The following is a 22,705-nucleotide window of genomic DNA, read 5'->3' as shown; positions in this document are numbered from 1 at the left end:
AAATATTAGGTTTACATGGGAGGTTTATATGGTTTATCTTCAATTTATTAGATCGACCTATGTTTGAAGGCTACAAGGCCTGATGGACGTAAAGAAAATAAGAATAATTGTTTTTGTCAAATTAACTTTCATATCAAAACTAATTCCAGAATGATCAACAACTTTGAATCAGAACTCTGATAAAAAAAACGAAGTTATGGATTGAGTAATCTGGATTAATTCCACATTAATCAATTTGAAAGTGAAAATTTTATTTTAAATTATGTAATTTAAAATACTAGACACAAACTTTTTATATCACTCAATGAAATCTTCCAACAAAACTACATGAAAGAATGATATTTTTCACTCTATGGAAGTGCCAGAAAAACAACATTCAGTTTAAACATTTGATTCATAAATAACCCGAAAACCCCATCTATATTAATATATATGTGTGTATGTTATCTGACAAATTCTTCAATTTTCATGACATCACTGGTATCCAAAATAAAGCTTTAATTACACAAAGTCCATAACAAAATAAACAACACAACTTCAAAAACTAAGTTTAAATAATTACATATATATATATATATATTATTAAAAATATGTTTCAAATGTTTTTTAAAATTCACCAATCCATAATGAATTGTGGAATTTTTACAAGACCACTAAGTCGATCTGGATCGAATACATTTCCTCTAGACATCATCCTAAACCGGTCTATCCATCAGATCTGGTCGAACCAATTGGGTCGATTCGGGTTTACCAACAACGTCCAAAGGTACTATATAATGAGGAACCTGAATCATCACACACCCAATAAGATGTTTGAGGACAATAACTATGATAAATTGGTGGCTACAACCACCCTACGTAAGCATTTACATGTACTTAAGCTGTACAGATAACCGATGGCTCTATATAATGCGAAGTATATACAATCTTTTGCTATAATCAGTACCGTAAAAATTCTAAAACTAGCTACGGCATAAGAATAGACAGTCAATGTCACTAGTCAACCTGTTTTGAAGCTTGGACGTTTTCATCTTTCCTAGACTTGCCAAACGATTTCTGGGCATCAAAAACTGGCATATATGCTTCACTTGTTTTCTTAAATATGTCATTCTTTTCAGATTCACGGGGACTAACCAGCTTCTTCTCAACATCTTCAAATTTAGCAGTGGCCCATGGCGCTGTACCTACACTTCTTTTTGAATCTGATGCATCTATAGTCAGGTCAGACACTTCATCTCGGGAGGCAAACCAGGAATGACCACAGGCAATACATTCCAGCTGCACAAGCAGAGTAACAATCAATCAATCTATGTAAAACATAGAAGATGGTTTTGGAATTTCAGATTTCAGTTGAACATTGCATGCAAACCTGATATCGATCACCATGTCCTGCGTGGATTATATCCCTCAAGCCCACCTTACACTCACTGCATCTTCGGCATCGAGCACCCGTCATCTGTTTCCCATATAGAGGAAAGCTAACAGTCAACATATATCTCTACACAATTTAACAAATTATAATATTGTGGCATGAAATAAAAGTAACCTGCATTTGTTGTGACTCATCGGGCTCTTTCTTGTTTGTTTCCTCAGCAGTCAAACCCTCCTAGAATTCAAATATTCAGTAAAGAATTCAAATCATCAGTCAGAATAATCTTTACAAAAGAAGCTTTAAGAAATTGAGTCAGTTGTAACAAGTGGTGATTTATCTGCTGTACCGGTTAAAAAGAAGACTCGAGACTTCAAACACCTCCAAACATTGTTATAAAACGAGCAATACTTTAAAAGGACATTCAATTAAATTTATCAAACAGTGGAATTATTTTAGAATGGAGCAACTACTTGTTTACTCCCAGTACCTATTAGCAGAATCCGCACCTCCAAGCATTGTTATAAAACCAACAATACTTTTAAAAGGACATTCAATTAAATTTATCAAACACTGTAATTATTTTAGAATGTAGCAACTACTTTTTTACTAAATCATGTACTTCCTATAAAGCAGAATCCACATACAAGTCGTAACCACATACAAAAACACAACTGGGACCAAAATTTACAAGTTCATGGTTCCATGAACATCAAAAGTTTATTTCCAGTTAACTTAGGACTTTAATGTAGACCAAAGCATATTTTGCCCATCACTGCACAATTAAATAAATAGCAGATATATTAGTTATTTAAAAGAACTGCTGACACTGAATAAGATTATATTTTATCAAATCAATTTGGTCCCTGAGAAACGTTTATTTAGGTCATCATTCCCAGCTTTTTCTTTAGGACAAGGATATGTGTTAAATAGGTATAATATGCTGAAGACTAGAAGAATCACAAGAAGCTGCTGGGTTTAATTCAGAAAATAATAAAATAAAATATACAAAATAAATTCATCACAAGAGCATACAACAGAAAAGTTTCAACAAAGGAAAATAGAAAAAAAGAAGAAAGAAATACCTTCAATTCATTGGGAGTCATATTCAATATTTTAGAAGGTTCCAACTCTCCATTTAATAGACGGCGTGCTAGGATTGCATTGTTCTGCCAAAAGGAAGAAAGAAAATATAAATAAATAATATACAAAAATATTCATACTAATATGTCAAGCCAAAAAAAGCAATAAAGCAGTGGTAGTTATAATGAACTTATAGCCATTATGTTAGGCACCCGCACCTGTAGAGAAAAGATTGATATTATTTAATGTTTATATTGAATTTGGTTCACTCAAATGAGAATCATCTGTTACAGTATAGAAGTAGGAAATGAAGATGAAAAGGATGGAGAAGAGCTCCTTGAAAGATGCAAGATGAAGTAAAAACGGGAAAATCCCTTTCCCAAGGAAGAACTAACTTCTTCACTCAGCCTAACCATAAACCTCTCAATTTTTTCTGCCCAATATTGGTTTCCTCCTCTACATATACCCATTCACTTATCTCTCATGTATGACCCTCATATCCCCCTCTCCACTCTCCTCATGCCAGAAGTCCAATCTGTCATGCTCCTCTTCTCTTTCCCCCTACGCTTTTTCCTCTTGCCAATTGTTTTATATTTCTTTCAAACACCAGCACGCCTGATTTCTTTAGCCCCTTAGCCCCTTCTATTCTTTGACCCCTCTTTTTCCTCTCCTTCTATATACTTGTATTATGTCACATTAGTAATTAAGAAAATATAATTATTGTTTGGCAAGCCATTTTTTTCTTTTATTTCTTCATTATAAGAATACATACTTTAAATTATCACATTACATGCTATTCTATTTTGCTTGGAGTAAACCTTCATGCTCGAACACAACAATCACCAAAGTTTGAATGGAATTCTTGTAAGCTCACAAGAGTCAAAAGTGTGCCCATAATAGATTCACTATGCCTTTACTCAGAACAAATAAGTAATTTAGTATATTTTTGTTTTCTGGATAAATTATTTATAACAGTTTGGAAAGAAAGGTAGTTTAAGGATTACAATTCAGTTTTTCACATTATTATCACATTGACTTTTAACTTCATTTTTCCAAGCATCAGTATATGTAATGACCATTTAAAAGTCATTTTAAGGATAAAAATCATCAAGAACCAAACCACACTTTTGCTTAACTAGTATTTAGGTGAGACAGTGAAGGGAGGTAAGTATCCCTCCACTTACTAAGCCCATCTCCTTGCTGCTCAGTCCTAGGCCTTTCATCACAGGAAGTTACTTATAGGAAGTTTTCCAACATACATTTTAGTTGAAGGCAATTGCATTTTACTTACGCATCCGTCTTCCATGTTTTTTGGATCTTTCCAAAATACCCTGTTTTAGGAAATAAATTTCTGAAATTTATTCTGGTAATGAGTAAGTGTTCTAAAAATTAATATCCAAAATGTGTTATTACATTCCAGAAACTAACTTCCAGGACTGTTCCATAAATTAACCCCCAAAAGTGTCAAACTTATGGCAAATGATGTCTAGCCAAAAAAAGTTTGGGCATGAAATTTTGTGGGCTTATACAGAAAAGGGAATAAATTTTGTAATAAAAAAACAAAAAAAAATTATTTGTGGTCCCAAAGCTCTCAGACTACAACTTCATATCATTATGAAGTAAAAAAAATAAAATATGACCCATGAGATTTAAGTAAAAGTAAAGGAATATTAAAACATCCAGGGTGCTGATGAGCTGTGATAATGGAGAGAAGAAGTTTGCAGCAGCTGAGCAGTGTGGATAAAAGGAGGAGTAGATGCATTGGTAGGGCAACAATGGAATTTTATAATTAAACAAAAAAATACATAATATCCCACTTTCCTCCCATACCTCCCAAAATTTGGGCGGGGAGGGGGGAATGAAGGTAAGTAGTGATGGAAAGAGTTTTATTGGGGTTCCATGCCATGATATCCTTTCTTCCACAATCCAAACAATGGATTATGATTTCATCTCCTTCTAATCCAAACATAACCTTGCTAAACTAAACTTTAACTAATTGAAAACAGGGGAAAAAACGTCATAACAGAAATAATTATTAATGCATAAAAAACTACAGGACAGAATTACAAATATGAAAATATGTTAATTACAAAAAGAAAAAGAATAAAGCAGTTAAACAAATTGCCAATTTCAAAATTACAATCCATAATTCATCAGTAATAACATGACGAATATATGACCAAGTACAGATTGCCAACATTCTATTAGACATCCTATATCTAAGAAATTATTTTTTAATAGATACTATAATAAAAAATATCCATACAAGAAAAAAAAAAGTCCAATAATGTAGCAGCAATATATATTTTTTAATCATTTAAGTGCATCATTTAAAAGCATTTCAAGTTAACAGTCCATATCAGAAGAGAAGCTTCTAACCTTGAGATTAAACACTAATTGCCGTAGCTTTTGATTATACTTCTGATAATCTGATGAAAAGGTATCATGTGATGCTTTTTCTAGAGCAACTACAGCTGGAACAGCAACATCTGGCCAGACAAAAGACTTGGAACTCTGTAGAGTGAAAAAAAAAAAGATGTAAATGCTGAAATCATTATATACAAGGAATCGCCACCTCAACAATTTAGCAATTCACCGTGTACCTGTTGAGCCTGGTCTTTACATTCATTTGCTACTTCTGAACTTTTGTCATTGTTTCCATTGTTGTTTGCATCAGAATTGTCATTTACTTTGTCTTCCTTCTTTATGCTGTCATCAGAGTTAAACATGAATTGAACACTTTGAAGCAACTTCTCCAAACATTTGTCACGGTGGGTATCTCCAGTTAGAGCATTAAAATCCACTAATATACGATAATGTTCTGAAGCATTATTTGCACAACTCCCCGGTGTTTCAGGTTTCAGAGATTGGTCACTCTTACGAGATGTTTCGTCCTCTTTGGAAACATCGAGTGGTGAAATGCTCTTTTTCCTTAAGATTCTTTTATTTTTCATCAGATCTTCCTGTTCAGCAACAGGTTCTTCAGGCTCAATATCAAGTAGTTCCCCCAAACGTTGAAGGGTTTTCTGAACAAGCTCATCAATTTCTTGCTGTTTATTGTCCTCATAGTCCTTATCAGTTAGCTTCCAGAGTTTCCTTTCTACTGTGTCATAAACCTTTTGCACAATAAACCCAGGATGCTGCTTGCGATTTGGAAGCTGTTTGTGTATGGGAACAAAATGCACCACACACTTATGCATAACAGATTCTGCAGGTACATCATCACGGTGGAAACTATAAAACAGCTCCCTTGTATCACGTGATTGCCAGCTGCCACCACCTTTTCTTTCAGCCTCTTCAGGTCGATAGAACCACTGGCCTGTGACCATCATGCTGCCATTTAGGGATTGCGTAATGTCCTGAAAAAAAAACCTGAATTAGAAGGTGAAGAGAGAAAGAAGATTTATAACTACATTTTGTAGAAAAGAAAGGAATAATACCATCCTCTCCCATCCCACAAGACAGAGGACAAAAATAAATGGGATTACCAAACCCAAAAAAAATAACAATGCAGCTCAACTTCTCAACAACAAGATTCAATGTATACAACATGACAAAAAAATTGGCAAACTAGTCATCAAAACTCAAAATAAAAGGGTAACATAATGCGCAAACTCCAGCTCAAGCCCGGCCGGAATTTCCAATAACGGAACAACATGGGAATGCAAAATATTATATTAAACACATAAAATTAAGTATCAAAAAATATAAATTCATTATTAATAAGCAGGAAATTGTTATTTGTATTTCATGTACTGCTGGTAGAATTTATTACATTTTCACCAATGCATGGTGGTGACATACCCAGATGATCACCAAAATCCAGTACATGATATCAAGGCAGATACCATCTTAATGTTCCAACCAAACACATTCAAAAAATATTGTCATCTTAAAGAATATATATATATATATATATATATATATATTTGACAAGAAATTTACCTTAATAATCGCCACATACGGTTTTTGGTCTTTGTCCTCGGGTGTGAGAAGTATAGGATCTTCCTGCAGAAAAAAGCGATGTTAAAACACAAGAATGCAACACCTTTCTTATCTTAGAATGTCTTCACAACCCACTTTCACAAATTAAACATAAACCTCAAAAACAAGGCACAAGCCATCTGCATAGCTGAAACGTCAAACTACAGTTCTCACTCTGTTGCCAGAAAATGGGAAATGTGGGCCTTTGGAAAGATTATGCAAATTACACTGCTATTTGATTTAGAATCAAGTATTAACTATTTTTTTCAGTTCAAATGCAGTGACAGGTAGCAACTACTGTGCTGTTGTCGTTACTTGATTCAAGTTGCAGAAATATAACACAAGTCGTTACTTCATATTATATATAGACACTGTTATATAACAAACACTTATTTCTCTTTTCTCCATATCGCAAGCCCTAGCAACCCAAAAATGAATTCGAAATCACACGTTCAAATCAAACAGCCTAAATTATTTTCCTCAAATTCCTACTAGTGAGAAAAAGGTACTACCAGCGTGTATTGGTTTCCGTCGTACTCGAAGGAATCGAAATGCTTTTTCCGGCCTCTCCCCTTTCCGGAAACCCTAACCGGTTCGCCCATGGGCTTGGCGTCTTCCTGCGGCGGTTCCTCTTCTTCGTTAGATCTTCCGTCCTGCTTGTCTCTGATCTTTCTCTTCTTCTTCTTGTCTTCCTCTTTCTCCTTCTCGCTCTCTTTCTCCACTTCCTCCTCTTCCTCCTCTTCTTCCTGGAGCTTCATCCTCTTCCTCTTGCGTTGCTGCTTCGACCGGTTCTCGTCGGAAACACTGGCCGTGGCTTGCTGCTTCGGAGGCGGAGGCGCTTCGTCCTCCTCGTCGCTGATTGCGACCCGAGTGAAGCGTCGGTTTCCCATTCCTACACCCACCGCCACTGTGACTCGAGAATTTGGATTTTGTTTATGTGTCTGAAACCAGATGAAGAACCTTGCTATTTGTCTGGAACCTGTTAAAAATGGAAAGTCTCTTACACTTCTCTTATTTATCGAATGCTCCAAGTTCTTCACCAATTTAGGTACACTACCCTCTAGTAGGGTAACTGCACAGAATATCAAAATCAATTGAAATGGAGATACTGATTTCAGATTTTGAATATCACACTGTAATGAAATTTTACCACTATAACAAAATTGATACGCAAAATGAAGCTATGATCATGAATACATTGTGATTTGAGACTTTTCACTGCACTCATAGAGATTTTAATATGATGAAAATGGAGATTTTAATATGAAAGGTTCATGTTCTGGATACATTTTAACGTTTATAACTGATATAAAGATTTATATTGTGCAAAACAAATGAAAGTTGTAATAATCGCACAAAACAAAGTGCTGACATAAATTGGGATAAATTCACTTTGAAATAAAATTAACATTCTATCAAATAATAATTAACTAAAAAAACTCGTAATGTTAAAGTTTTTTTAAAATATTTATAACTGTCACATCACAATTTAAAAATGATAAAAACTAGAACAATCGGTTAAAAATAATAATAATAATAACACAGTACATCCTTGATTAACAATTCTTGTTATCACAATTATTCATGAAATTTTCTTTACCATTTAATTTTTACAATCAATTAAAAAATTGGAAGCAATGAATTATTCTTTGTGAATTAATTATTGGAGATTAGTTATTCTTTATGTACCAATGAAGTATTATTTGTGAATTGATAACACAATCAACATTTTTTAGATTAATTATTCCTTTTTAAAATTATTAAATTAAATTTAATATATTTTACAATAAAATTTTATTATAATATCCACTTTATATATTATTGTTTTAATTAACTACTAAAAAAAATATGTGCATAAATGATTATTATCTTTAGAGTGATATGAGATTTTTTTGTTATACCGAAATAGTGTCTCAAAATATAAGTACTTTAAAACCTTATTTTATGTCTCTATAAATGATATTAAGGTTGTAACTCCAAAATCACTGACAAAACATTTTTTGAGTTAGATAGTAACTGATGTATTGTTTATTTTAAAGTTTAGCGTTTTTGTTATGATTTTATTTATTTTTTAAAACTTATTGATTAAGAGAAAAAAAAACATGTGAAATATCAATAAAATGAACAATTTACTTTTTTTTAATCCATAAGGGGTCTTAAAATGAGTTCATTCAACTTGCACAAGTTTACTCACTATGAATTAATTTTTTTAAAAAATAGCTCAAATTTATCTACTTTATTGCAAGACATGGATTTTTAAACCCAATTTGATTCACTCCACGAGAATGGTTTATTTACTTGATTTAAAAGAATATAAACAACAATAAGATTTTTTTTTATCAATGGTCATATACATATGTATTTGAATGGTCAATCTCCATAAATGTGTCTTTCATCATTTCAACTTATGCATATGGTGGATATACTACATAACAAATGTTACACTAAAATACATAATATATTGAATAAAATATCCAATATTTAAATGCAAAAAATAAAATTACGTAATTAAGTAGGAGTTGGAAAATAATATAACTAGCCTAACACACTTTCTACAAATGATGATTCATTTTGAAACATCCACATGTATATGAAATTGTAATTATCCAACTTCATTTTTTTTCCTTGTAAAATGAAAATATAGTTGCACTTCCAATTTCTCCTTTCTTTTCAATCCACGTATACAATAGTACAACAGAATAACAATTAGGTTCAAAATTAGGTTTCAATTTCATGAGCATGTGCTCACACGTTTTTTTGCGTAGTTAGAAAAACAAACAACCAAATTGGGGAATTCAAATTCAAGGAACCATTTAATTATTTATACAAAAGACCCAAAAGAAAGTGAAACAATATTAGGTTTTAAACAAACAATGTGATGCAGAGAATAAGAAAATTGGAAAGTAAAATTGACGAAGAAGACTCACCATCAGATTGAGTGAAGAGTTGAGCAGTTATTGTAAAAAAGTTGCAACATAAACCCTATGTTTCTAGTTAAGAACTGGGAATTACTCAATTTATGTTTAAAACCAGAGATCAAGTTTGTTACTGTGTCGTGGGCCAAGCCTTGGCCCACTTCAACCCAATCCCCTAACTGGCTCAAAATATATATTGGACTGTTTTTTCCTGTAATTCCATAGGTTCTTCTTCTGCCACCTCATACACAACAAAAAATACATTTTTAATATTCTTGTGCTACCCTATAAAGTAGTTTTCGGATTATGTAATCTAGAAAGGTGTTTGAAATCTGAAAGCTAAAAAAAACTTACAAATTACATAATCCGAAAACTAATCAGGCATATATAACGTCTCAAATTATCTTTATTAGACTTTTAGGAAATGCTGACATTGATATTTTTTTAATGTTTTTGCTAATGGTTCATTTTGTAAAACTATTCCACATTATTATAACAAGAAAATCTGTAGTTATATCCGTGGTTAATTGTCTCTAAGTTGATGGATTTAAGGATAAAACTGATACAATATTTTAATTTTTTTTAACTCAATTATTTAATTTTGGTGAACCCTAAAATTATTTCAAAACACATTTGTTTGTGAATTAGTTGGGGTAAGATTACATGTCCGTTAAAAATAAAATCATATATTTAAATCTAATTAATTGATTATTGCTTTTTTCTTTAAATTCTCATTATCACTTTACCAACACTAGAAATATATCAATCAATGAATTACAAATAATTACACTCCTGCTATTGTTAGCTTTTAAGTGAAAGCTAAAGTATTTTCCGACTAAAAATTAAAAAATATTTTCAGAAGAAACGGAGTTCAGTTTTAAAAATTAATATTTTTGAACAAATATTTCTTCACACACAAACTTGATAGTCAAATCCAGATATTTTTCAAAGTTAATTTAGGTGCCAAAACAAAAGGTGTTTCGTTTCGAATCATGCACATGAAAAAATAGTATTACAGTGGAAGGGGTTAGTTATAGCTATTACACCAATTAGATAGTTTATGTGATTTTTTAAAGCAACTTATTAAAGTTAATACGAACATTTTTTATCAATCAATTATTTGAGAGAATTAATAACTTACTAATCAAGGTTTTGTTACGAGAAGATAAAAATATATTTCTTTTAAAAATCAAACGAAACACATTCATTGTAATAGTAACCTGGTTTACAGATAATTAGTGACTTCAAAGAAAACTGGTTCATATTTTGCTAAAGAACTCAAATCATACAATAGAAATTTTACTATTTTAGCATCACCAAGCCCAAGCTACATACCAAAATAAAAGTTGTCCCCCTTCAAGCATTCTATTCCTTTGATAAAAAAATAACACAGCTACTTTAAAAATTTGGTGAGGGGACAAGTTTCAAATAACAAGTAAACAATACAAAGTGTATAATTTGGGTGCTAATTTCATATTCCCACATCCTTCATGTCATTGGGTACAAGGGGTTGAAACATTTACAAGTAACACCCCCTTGCCTTTGCCTATTGTAAGACTCACCTTTTGATGAATTCTCAATTGATTTGACTAAAATGTTTGTGTTCTTATGAAAAAAAATCTCAATCCCTTTGAGGCAAAAATTTCAATCCTCCCTATCTAATTAACATTATCCCTTTGTCAAGATTAAAAAATTTTGTGCTTTGTATACTTCAATGCCGTCCTTATAGATTTATTCGAAGAGGTAGATAGGAGAAGTAGATAATCTCGTGAATGACAGAAAATTCATTAGTAAACATCAATGTTCAATGCAAGATCACTTATAATTTTCCCCCCATTTATTCTGTTTACCATATACACAAGTAACTAACCTGTAACTAATATCATCAACAATCAGATGAAGTTCAATCAACTGTACATTTATAGGATTTACCAGAATATGTCATCAACGGATGATGGCTCATAATCTTTTTCCATCTCCATCTCCACCTCAGGTTCTGGAGACCCAAATTCAGTCATTTCAATGTCTGCAAGATTCTTCAAATCAACTACAGAAAGCTCGTCTAGGTGTCTGACAACCAAGTCTGCAGCCCCAAGCTCATAGACAGGGTGCTTGCTAGCAACGGCCACACATTTCATCCGTGCTTCGTGTGCAGCCTCAACTGTTAGATTGGAGTTTCCAAACACAATGCACCTCTCAGGTATTAAGTTCAAAAGCTGTGCAGCATAAACAAACATTTCAGGATCAGGCTTTCCCCTATGAACATCCTCTGCTGCTACAATGACACTGAAATTGTCTTCGATCCCAATCTCTCCTATAGCAGACTCAATAGCCTTTCTAGGACGCGTGGAAACCAATGCCATTGGTATCTTGTAATGCATCAAAACACTAACAAACTCCTTGGAACCAGACATGAACCTATACATTCCACCCTGCAAAGCTTGGTAGATTTCTTCTTTTCTATTAGCCATTCTTCTTAACTGCACCGGATCCCTCGACCAACACAAAACTTCTGAAATCGCCTGTTCATTCTTCATGCCTTCTATTCTCTTGAGGATAAAAGCAGGAGGAGAGGATTTGCCTTCTTCTTGGGAGAGTGCGAGCCAGGCCTGCTTCTCTAAATCAGAATTGTCCTCAACAAGAACACCCTCCCACTCAAATATAGCACCCAACCAACCACACCCCATCCTCTCATGCCGGAGCAACGGATTGCGGAGGGAGGGGTTATCGGCTCTATTAGCCGGAGGCCAAGAAACAGGCCTTTGATCAAACCCACTATCAATCCTGTTATTATCTTTATTGGGTAATTTCTCTTCCCTATAAGCATGGGCTTCTCTTGTTAACTCCACAGCCAAGGCCTTAATTGATGAAAACATAAACCTATCTTGCTTATCAGATTTAGGCAAAGTCAAAGAAACCACAATCCGTCCACCACCAAGAAAGTCGGTTGCTGGCAGCCGGCAAGAATTCAAAGATTTGCGCTTAACAGAAACATCTCTGACCAAATTTCCACGACAAATTGGACGGTGGCCAAGGAGCGAAGTGGCGGCAATTGATTCAACCATTTTTCAGTAACCTAACTGATTTGAGTTCCACAAAAACGAGGGGACCAATCAATTATTGAATTGAATAGTGTTCCAAAGTAACCAACCTATGTAACCAAAGATTCAATGCTGAAGAAAGAACTTCAATCCAGATTCCCAGACCCAAATTACTATATTCCCGAAAACGACACCATCTTGAGCAAAACGACACCAATGAAATCGCAACTTTATGGTCAAGAAAAAATGGCCTTCAAGAAAAAAGAAACACACCAATTACTCTAATCGCAAAAATAGCCAACGAATAAATAAAGAAACTAAATAAAATGAGCATAACAGCAGAAAAGGGAACGCAGAAAAGCGAACAATGTAAAGAAATAATGAGTTGAAGCCTTGGAAAGAGAAAAAAGAATTAAGAAGAAGAAACCTGAAAGAGAAAGAAAGTGAGTGGAAGAGCGAACGTGAATCTCTTCTCTTCTCCCTCTTTTTTGCTAATCTTTCGGAGAAGCTTTTTCTATACGTTTCTTGTTTTCTGATTTTGATTCTGATTTTTTAAGCAAAAGTGTGGTTTATAAATCAGGCAATTTGGGTAAAGAAGAGATAGAGAGAACATTGAAGAAAAAATGGTCCACGCTGGCTAAACCTTCGGCTATCACTGGCACACGTTGCGTCACCAGATGCAGTCACGCTAAAATATTGTGTAACTGATGGTGTTTGTATCATACTTTTTTTTTCTTCAATTAAAATAATTTTATAAACGCATCTATTTGCCTTGGTACTCAACCACCGTCCAAAAATAATTTTCAACTTTGAAGACTCTATTCATTCGCTCCTATCTAGCACCATTTATATCTTTATTTCCTTATCTAGCATCTTTTTGACTTTATTTTCTCTTTTGTTTTTATTTCCCTATCTAGCACTCTTTTACTTTTTATTTCCTTATCTAACACCATTTTAAAAATAAATAAATAAATAATAAATTATTATTTTTTAATAAATTATTATTTTTTAATAATTTTAATTTTGAATGCATTAAAAAATAAATATTTTTAATGTTTAAAATAATTAGAAATATAATTAATGAATAAATAAATGAGTTTTTATAAAATAAAAAAGTAATAAATTAAAAATGTTTACTTTAAAATTATTTTTTTTTAAAATGAAGAAAATAAAAAATTAAACTCTACAACAACATAAAAGTTGAATCTATAAACATAAATTAGTATTTATTTTTATTATTATTGATGATGTAATCATGTTAATTTCAAGTAAAAAAACAGGACATATTTATAAAAAAAACCAAAGTCAATTAGTATTAATTAATAGTGGACACATAAATAATATTGAAGTGTTTACCTAAATGCAAAATTCTAAAAAAAAACTAATACAAATGTTACACTTAATGCTTAAAAATGAGACCAAAAAAATAAGTATAGAAAATAAAAACAGCAACAATAAAATAAAAACAAAAAATAGATATAAATAAAGAATGACAGAAAAAAAATAACTAAAAACATAAAAGATATAAAATAAAGGCAAAAAAAATAAGATAAAGATAAAAGATATAAAAAAAATTCAAACAAGATAAAGATAAGAGATATAAGGCAATATTAAATAAGTATATGTTGATCATAAAAAGGAAAATAAATAAAAGATGATCATTCATTTGATATTTTCATTAAATAGTTTGTGCAAAATGAAACATAATTAATGACGAGAATTGCACAATCCAGTAATTTTTTTTATAATTTTAATTTTGAATGCATTAAAAAAAATATTTTTAGTATTTAAAATAGTTAGAAATATAATTAATGAATAAAAACATAAATAGAAATAAATAAAGAATGCCAGAAAAAATAATAATAACTAGAAACATATTAAATGAATGATCATCTCTCATTTATTTTCTTTTTTATGATCAACATATACTTATTTAGTATCGTCTTATATCTCTTATATTTATCTTGTTTTGATTTATTTGATTTTTTTTATATCTTTTATCTTTATCTTATTTTGTTTTTTCTTTATTTTATACCTTTTATGTTTTTAGTTATTATTATTTTTTCTGCAATCTTTATTTATTTATTTATGGTTTTTGTTTTTATTTTATTGTTGTTGTTTTTATTTTCTAGACTTATTTATTTTTACATTTTTTTCTTCTCATTTTTAAGCATTAAGTGTAACATTTGTATTAATTTTTTTTAGAATTTTGCATTTAGGTAAATACTTCAATATTATTTATGTGTCCACTATTAATTAATACTAATTGACATTATTTTTTTTTATAAATATGTCCTGTATTTTTTACTTTGAAATTAACATGATTACATCATCAATAATAATAAAAATAAATACTAATTTATGTTTATAGATTCAACTTTTATGTTGTTGTAGAGTTTAATTTTTTATTTTCTTCATTTTTAAAAAAAATAATTTTAAAGTAAACATTTTTAATTTATTACTTTTTTATTTTTATTTTGTAAAAACTTATTTATTTATTCATTAATTATATTTCTAATTATTTTAAACATTAAAAATATTTATTTTTTAATGCATTCAAAATTAAAATTATTAAAAAAATAATAATTTATTATTTATTTATTTATTTTTAAAATGGTGCTAGATAGGGAAATAAAAAATAAAAGAGTGCTAGATAGGGAAATAAAAACAAAAGGGTGCTAGATAGGGAAATAAAAACAAAAGGGTGTTAGATAGGGAAATAAAGATGTAAATGGTGCTAGATAGGGAATTGAGCCCCGTTCATTTCTATTATATATTTATTTTAATTTATGTGATTATTAAGTTTATATGTATTTTAAATATCATAACATATTTAATATTTTTATTTTTAAAGTGCATTGTGCATAACTATTGGGATGAAGCCTAATTAATTGTATTATAGGATACATAGGCCTGTACATACAATTCAGTACAGAAAGTCCATCACCTACGACTCTTAGGGTGTGTTTGGATTGGATGGATGTGTGAGAATTTGAGGGAGTGGATGTGTGAGGATGTGAGAGAAAAGTGTGAAGAAAGTGAGGTTGTTTGGATTGGAGTATGCTAGAATAGATGTGTGAGGAAAGTTTATGGGAGTTTGTGATTGATGGAATGGTTGTGAAGAAATTTTGATTTTTTTTTAATAGTGTAAAATATAAGTTTACAAATTTATCCTTGTCTTTACAAATATTTGAATAATGAAATATGAAATATTTTTCTGTAAATTTGAGTTAATTAAAATTTTGTAAATTATTTTCAATATCGATGAATAATTATTTTAAAAAAAAACATGAGTTTCTTATCATTCTTTGTACATGAAAATTTTTCATAAATATAATAAGTTTGTAAATGATGTGACGAGAGTGTGATTGAAATTTTAATTTTTTTAATTAATAAAATATTAAGATTACAAATTTATTTTTATATTTAAAAAAATAATTAATTAATATATTTATTTAAAATTAAATAATAATAATATAAATATTAAAATAATAATAATATTTTTAAAATTATTTATAGAAATTATATACATAATCAATTATATATTATTCATAATTGATTATATAATTTTATTTAATAATTTTATTTTTTTATAAATATACTTAATATTTTTGTTTTGTAATATGATTTTATCTTTATTTTTTTTATTTGTTTTATTGTCTTGTTTATTTTTCCTTTGCCTTCTCTTTAGCATGTCAAAACAAAATATGTGGTAAATTAGGAAAATCACCAATGCTGACGTGTCTTTCCACAACAATCTCTATATATTGGAGGAATATGATTTTCACTATTCATGTGGATATCCTTCCTCACACTTCTGCGCACATCACTTGATCCAAATAGGGGATATCACTGCACTTCCATCCTTGTGAATAGTACTTCCCTTGAAGCAAACAGGCCCTTAGGGTGTGTTTGGATTGAGGAGAGGATTTGAGGGAGTGGATTTGGAGTGATTTGAGAGGAAAGTGTAAAAAAAGTGATATTGTTTGGATTAAAGTATGATAAAGTGGATTTGTGAGAAAAGTTTATTGAAATTTGTGAGTGATGGGATGGTTGTAAGGGTTTTTTTAATTTTTTTTAAACATATTAAATATAAATTTACAAATTTATCCTTTCTTTAAAAAAATATTTAAATAATAAAGTATGAGATATTTTTGTGTAAATTTTAATTAATTTAAATTTTACAAATACATATAAAAAATATTTTCATAAAATCAAATCAAAATTAAAATTAATTTTTATTATTGTTAATATTATTATTTAATAAATTTATTTTAATTATTATTAAATATGTAATTTGTTTTAATTATTATTGTTTGTAATTTATTATTGTTATTATTGTTATTTTAAAAATTCATTTTAGTTACTAGTATTATTTATGATTTTATTACTTTTTTATATATTATTTTTATTTTAAATTTTAAATACATTACTATTATTTCATAGTTTTTATATTTATATTACTAATTTATTTTATTGTACTATTACTATATAAATACATTTATATTATTATTATTATATAAATTTATCTTTAAAAAATTGTTATATTTTAAAAGTTAAAAAATAAATTTATTGATAAATCATGAAAATACTGACTTGCACTTTGTCTTTTTGTTAAGGACAAAAACGAGAATTGGTCATGCTTTCGTGGCTTTCTTTGATGATCTTTGCATACATGAATGGAAACTATTTTACAAATATTGCGTCTTTCCTCGCTCTTAATTCAGCTTAAATTGATAGAAACGAACAGGATTTTGTTGGGTCTATTAGTGTCTAAGTTCAAGAGGGGAGGGGTGAATTGAGCTTATAAAATTTTCGCAAAAACACACAATTAACAGTATATCAGAGGCAAAAGAACAGATTGTTTTTACATGAAACAGATTGATTCTTCGGAGCAGTCTAGCACAATTTGAATTTGTTCAAATTAAAATTGTAATCAACAGAGGGTTATAATAGAATCAGATTAGTTGGATTTTATGAGTATGAATAATACAACTATGCTAAAAAGACAATCAAATTCATTCAACACAAGATTTTAAGGAGAATGAATCTTTCTCAGGTTTTAATGAATAGACTATTTGTTCACAGATCAATTAAAACATCATATACAGCTGCCTTGTTTATGATCAGCGAGCTTTAACAAATCAGGAAGAACAGTTTTTACTTAAACCCATAATTAACAGATTCAATTTCAAAAGAACATATTTAGTTCTTGACAAAATTAAGCAAAACCAGAAATGAGTGCAGGGATGAGAAGAAAAGGCACGCAAGTTTTTATACTGGTTCACTCATACAGAACTATGTCCAGTTTCACCTTACCCCAAGGTGGAATCCACTAAAAACAATATCAATCACTTACAAACACAGCAGTTCTTGAACACTACAAGAACAATACAACCAATGCTGAAAAACCCTATTTCAGCACACCTTGCACTCCAAGAAACCCTATCAAGGAGTGACTAACACTTACACCTTTCCAAACCAAAATAAAGGAAAGATTACACCTGAAAAGAAGATGCAAGAACTCAAAACCAGTAGTTCAATTTGCTGCAGAACTGCACCAGCACCTTCACCAAGATCAAAGTTTCCTAGAACAAGCACACTTGAAGATCCCTTTGGAAAACCTTTCAAAAATCTTTTCAATCCTTCTTCTCACATTGAAAGTGTTTGATCTCTGTCAAAAATGCAATTGCTCAGCATCCTTTCATGTGAGAGAGACTTTTCTTTATATAGAACAGTTTCTAACTTCTTTTCAAAAAACAGTTGAAAAGCTGTTATGAAAACAACAGATTCAGTTTTGAACTTAACAGATTTATTTTGTGAAAACTGCCAACTCAGCTAACTGAAATAACTGTCTGAGTTGTACCTTTGGTGCCCTAACTAACTTTTCGAAAGTCCTTTCAGCAGACCAAAGAATAAACCTGTTCTTTTACAGAGAAACAGATTCATTTTTGTGCAGTATCCTGATTTTAGGAGAAAACTCTAAAAAGCTTTTGGAAAAACTTTTAACCACTTCATGTGCTTATTCTAGGCTTGGTTAGGCATCTAGGATAGATCATGTAGCAAAAGGCAACCTTACACATACACAAGCCTACATGCAAGATCATCTAAACCTATTACAAACTACAAAGCAAGCTAGTTATTTTCTACATCAAACACACACTAACAATAGGTAGAGAAGAGGCTTCATCCATCTTCAACAGATTTGTCTCGCGTTTCTTTCCTCGTTAACAGTAAAAACCCCGAAACAAACACAGCGTTAAGCTATATCCTAATGATATGGCACTTTCTTACTCCTTTACAATCCTTAACAAATACATGCACTTATACTTTGTTTGCATTAGAGGGTGGAAAAGAGAGTGAATTTGAAATTATTTGAATGGAAAGTGTAAAGAAAGTTAGGCTGCGTTGGTTCAGGACGAAAAAATGAAAGAAATTACTGTTTTCGAAGAAAGCACAAACATTAATACACATAAAGACAAAAGTACACGAAAATAAAATAAATAAAAATTTGCTCAAAACTTTCTTCGTTGGATAGCGAAGAAAGTTGCAATTCACTAAATAATATATATTTTTTAATTGTAATTTACTTTCTTAACCTTTTCATTTTACATTTAAATTATTATTCTTTTTATTTAAAATAAAATTATAATTTAAATATAAAATATAATCAAAATTATAAAAAATAACATAATTAATCATATTATATATAATAAATTATAAATATAAATAATAATAATAATAATAATTTTTTTAATAATATAGAAATAAATTTATATAATAACTATATTAATTACAAAAAAGTAAAGATAAAAATAATATTATTATTTAATATAAAAATAAGTTTTTATCAAATATTTATAATTATTAATATTTAAATAACATTTTAATGAAAATAATTTTAATTTATAAATAAATAAATCAAATTAATTTTTTAACAATTTTTAGATATAAGGGTAAATTTGTAAACTTACATTCTTATCAATTAAAAAATATATAATTTCAATCATACCTATCACATCACTCACAAACTTTCATAAACTTTCCCTACACTTTCCACTCTTAAGGATAATTTGACACCCAATGCTCCAAATTACATCTCCTTTATGTCTATTATTTTACCAAAATACCCCTATCACATAAGTAATCCAAAGTTGTAATTTGGAGCAAAAGAAAAATGGGGTGTCAAAAAATCATTTTTCTTACCTTAATCCAAACACCCCAACTTTCTTTACACTTTCCCTTCAAATCATCTCAAATCCACTCCCTCATCCAAACAAAGCATTAGGGTGTTTAGATTAAGATAAATAAAGTGAAAAGTGTGGGAAAAATTTATAAAAGTTTGTGAATGATGTGATGGATGTGACTGAAATTATATATATTTTTAATTGATAAAAATGTAAGTTTACATATTTATCCTTATATTTAAAAATGGTTAAAAATTAATTTGATATATTTTTTTATAAATTATAATTATTTTTAATTAAAATATTATTTAAATATTTATAATTATAAATATTTGATAAAATTTATTTTTATATTAAATAATGTTATTATTTTTATCTTTCCTTTTTTAATTAATATAATTATTATATAAATTTATTTTTTAATTATTAAAAAATATATTTATTTTTATTATGATTATTTATATTTATAATTTATTATATATAATATGATTAAATATGTTTTTATAATAATTATTTTTTTATAATTTTGATTATATTTTTTACATTTAAATTTTAATTATATTTTAAATAAAAATAATAATCATTTAAATTTAAAATAAAAAGAGTAAAAAAGTAAATTAAGGTTACTAATTATAAAATATACAAATATACAACTTTGTTCGCACATTTGTGAAGAAAGTTTTGCAAGAATTTTTTTTTTCGATTTGTGTGTATTTTTGTTTTTATTGTAAACAGTATTTCTGTGCCTTTCTGCACTTTGAAACAAACGCAGCCTAAAGTTATAGCCAAACTCACAACTCAATTTTTTAAGCTTATAAGAACCAATCATGACACCAAATTTGGTCTAGTACATTATTCTCTTCCATAAAAAAACTCAATAGCATAAGCTAGGTATAGTCTAGGGACATTATTAAAGAAACTCTATATATTTCCTATGCATGAAGTGATGTAACATACACATAAGAGAATAAGAAACATCTCTTCTTCTTACCTTTTTTTTTATCATTTTCTTATATGGTATCAGAGCACCATTTTTATCTCTAAATAAAAAATCATGTATGGCAAATAAGGCATCAGTAACAAGTCCGATAGAAACCTCGTATAAGGCTTCAACAATTGGCAAATGTTATTTACTCGCTCAACAATAACGGTAAAAGTGACACGTTTGTTAGCTCGACAGGTCTGTTTGCCCATAACTCCTCTTCTAATTCTGCTTTTACGAAACCATGGATTTTGGATAACGGAGCAACCGATCACATTTCAAATGTTAATCTGCCCACAGGCTCAACTGCGCCCATCTCATCTACAACCACAATTAAATTCAATGACAAAATCACTCTCAAAGATGTTCTTTGTGTTCCTTCTTTTAACCAGTCCACTAAATTATTGTGTCGTTTTTACTCCACATGATTGCGTTTTGCAGGACTTGGCTACGGGGAGGATGATTGGCTCGGGTAAACAACACGCAGGCTTATACTACATGTCGCCTTTTCCAAACCAAGTCCACGCATATCAAATATCGACCGACCCTAATTTATGACACAAGCGCCTCGGACATCCTTCTCCGGCGTGTCTACAACTTGTATCTTCCTTACTACCTATCCCTATCAGTAAAAATCTCATTCTCATTCATAATAATTGTAGTGTTTATCCCAAAGCTAAACACACAAGGCTACCCTTTCATTTAAGCACAATAAAATCTCATTCTCCATTTAATCTATTGCATTGTGACATTTGGGGTCCTCATAAAACCCCAACTCATTTTGGAAAATGTTTTTTTCTCAGTATAGTCGATGACTATACTAGATGTACTTGACTATTTCTTATGAATCACAAATCTAAAACTCAACATCTCTTAGAGTCATTCATTACATTTGCACAAAATCAATTTCAGGCATATATTAAAACCATCCGCGTTGACAACGGACTGGAATTTATTTCAATGTATGATTTTTTTTCTCAAAAAAGGTATTGAATGTCAACGCACTTGCGTCTACACTCCTCAACAAAATGGAGTAGTAGAACGCAAACATAGACACGTTTTAAACACAGCACGAACCCTCTTATTTCAGTCCAATTTACCATTAGAATTTTGGGGAGAATGCGTTTTAACCGCCACATATATCATTAATCGTTTGTCATCACCTTTACTAAAAAATAAATCACCTTTTGAGCTACTATATAATCAACCACCTTCATTTTCTCACCTAAAAACCTTTTGGTTGCCTTTGATCCGCGCGCCCGAAAATGCATCTTCGTTGGTTATCCTCACAATAAAAAAACATACAAATTATTTGATATAGATGCAGACACTTTTTTTTACAAGTCGGGATGTCATCTTCCATGAAAGTTTTTTCTCATTCTGCCAACAGTCAAATACACAATCCTCACCTCCATTACAAGTTATTTTGCCCACTATTGACATTGACTTACCCACTCCTGTCCAACATTCACTCGATCAACCTTCTTCTCTTACTCATCACAATGCACCTGAATCTTCATCAAACCAACATTTTTCTCCTACTCGTCACAATACACCTGAACCTCCATCAAACCAACCCTCTTCTCCTACTCGTCACAATGCACCTGAACCTCCATCAAACCAACCTTCTTCTCCTACTCGTCATAATACACCTGAACCTCCAATAGACCAACCTTCTTCTCCCATGCCAAGAAGTCTAACACCCATTACCAAACCTTCTCCATCCGACCTTCTTGTTCGACGATCCAGTCGCACATCAACCCTACCTTCCTGGCTTCAAGACTACGTAACGGGATCCCAAGCCAATCATTCGACCACTGCCCAAGACCGGTCGAATGTAACCAGGTATCCTATGCATCATTTTCTTTCTAATTCACGATTTTCTTCTACACATAGTGCATATCTTGCTAACATCACAGTCACCAAAGAACCTTACACTTATGCTCAAGCTATCCTTGATCCAAATTGGCAAAAAGCAATGGACGAAGAGCGTTCCGTCTTGCAGCTAAATCAAACGTGGACCTTGACATCATTACCCACTGGGCAGAAACCCATCGGATGCAAATGGGTCTATAAAATAAAGTACAACTCAGATGGTAAGTCGACAGATATAAGGCGCGCCTTGTCGCAAAGGGTACACTCAG

At 30.4% G+C, this 22,705-nt stretch overlaps 2 protein-coding genes across 3 annotated transcripts; both read right to left on the bottom strand.

Annotated features, from left to right (window-relative positions):
* Positions 1 to 536: 536 nt before the first annotated feature.
* Positions 537 to 7,792, bottom strand: LOC137812632 (ASI1-immunoprecipitated protein 3). 2 transcript variants are annotated; one of them, XM_068614755.1, is made up of 10 exons: positions 7,587 to 7,792; positions 6,949 to 7,415; positions 6,398 to 6,460; positions 5,056 to 5,811; positions 4,832 to 4,966; positions 2,455 to 2,538; positions 1,547 to 1,606; positions 1,370 to 1,456; positions 1,006 to 1,278; positions 537 to 785 (listed from the first exon to the last, which is right to left on the bottom strand). In XM_068614755.1, exons 2-10 carry the CDS (start codon positions 7,324 to 7,326, stop codon positions 696 to 698), a joined length of 1,926 nt encoding a protein of 641 aa, XP_068470856.1. In that variant the 5' UTR covers positions 7,327 to 7,415; positions 7,587 to 7,792; the 3' UTR covers positions 537 to 695. The 2 variants fall into 2 exon arrangements, with proteins under 2 accessions (XP_068470856.1, XP_068470857.1); XM_068614756.1 differs by lacking the exon at positions 7,587 to 7,792 and having other exon boundaries at positions 6,949 to 7,571.
* Positions 7,793 to 11,117: 3,325 nt separating this feature from the next.
* LOC137812631 (5-amino-6-(5-phospho-D-ribitylamino)uracil phosphatase, chloroplastic) lies at positions 11,118 to 13,110 on the bottom strand. The gene is made up of 2 exons (XM_068614754.1): positions 12,820 to 13,110; positions 11,118 to 12,643 (listed from the first exon to the last, which is right to left on the bottom strand). The coding sequence occupies exon 2, from the start codon at positions 12,414 to 12,416 to the stop codon at positions 11,280 to 11,282; it is 1,137 nt and encodes a 378-aa protein (XP_068470855.1). The 5' UTR covers positions 12,417 to 12,643; positions 12,820 to 13,110; the 3' UTR covers positions 11,118 to 11,279.
* Positions 13,111 to 22,705: the final 9,595 nt, after the last annotated feature.

Source organism: Phaseolus vulgaris, chromosome 2 (assembly GCF_000499845.2).
Source record: "Phaseolus vulgaris cultivar G19833 chromosome 2, P. vulgaris v2.0, whole genome shotgun sequence".
NCBI lineage: Eukaryota > Viridiplantae > Streptophyta > Magnoliopsida > Fabales > Fabaceae > Phaseolus > Phaseolus vulgaris.
The sequence above is the reverse complement of the archived record's forward strand: the minus strand, read 5'-3'. Positions and strand labels throughout refer to the sequence as shown.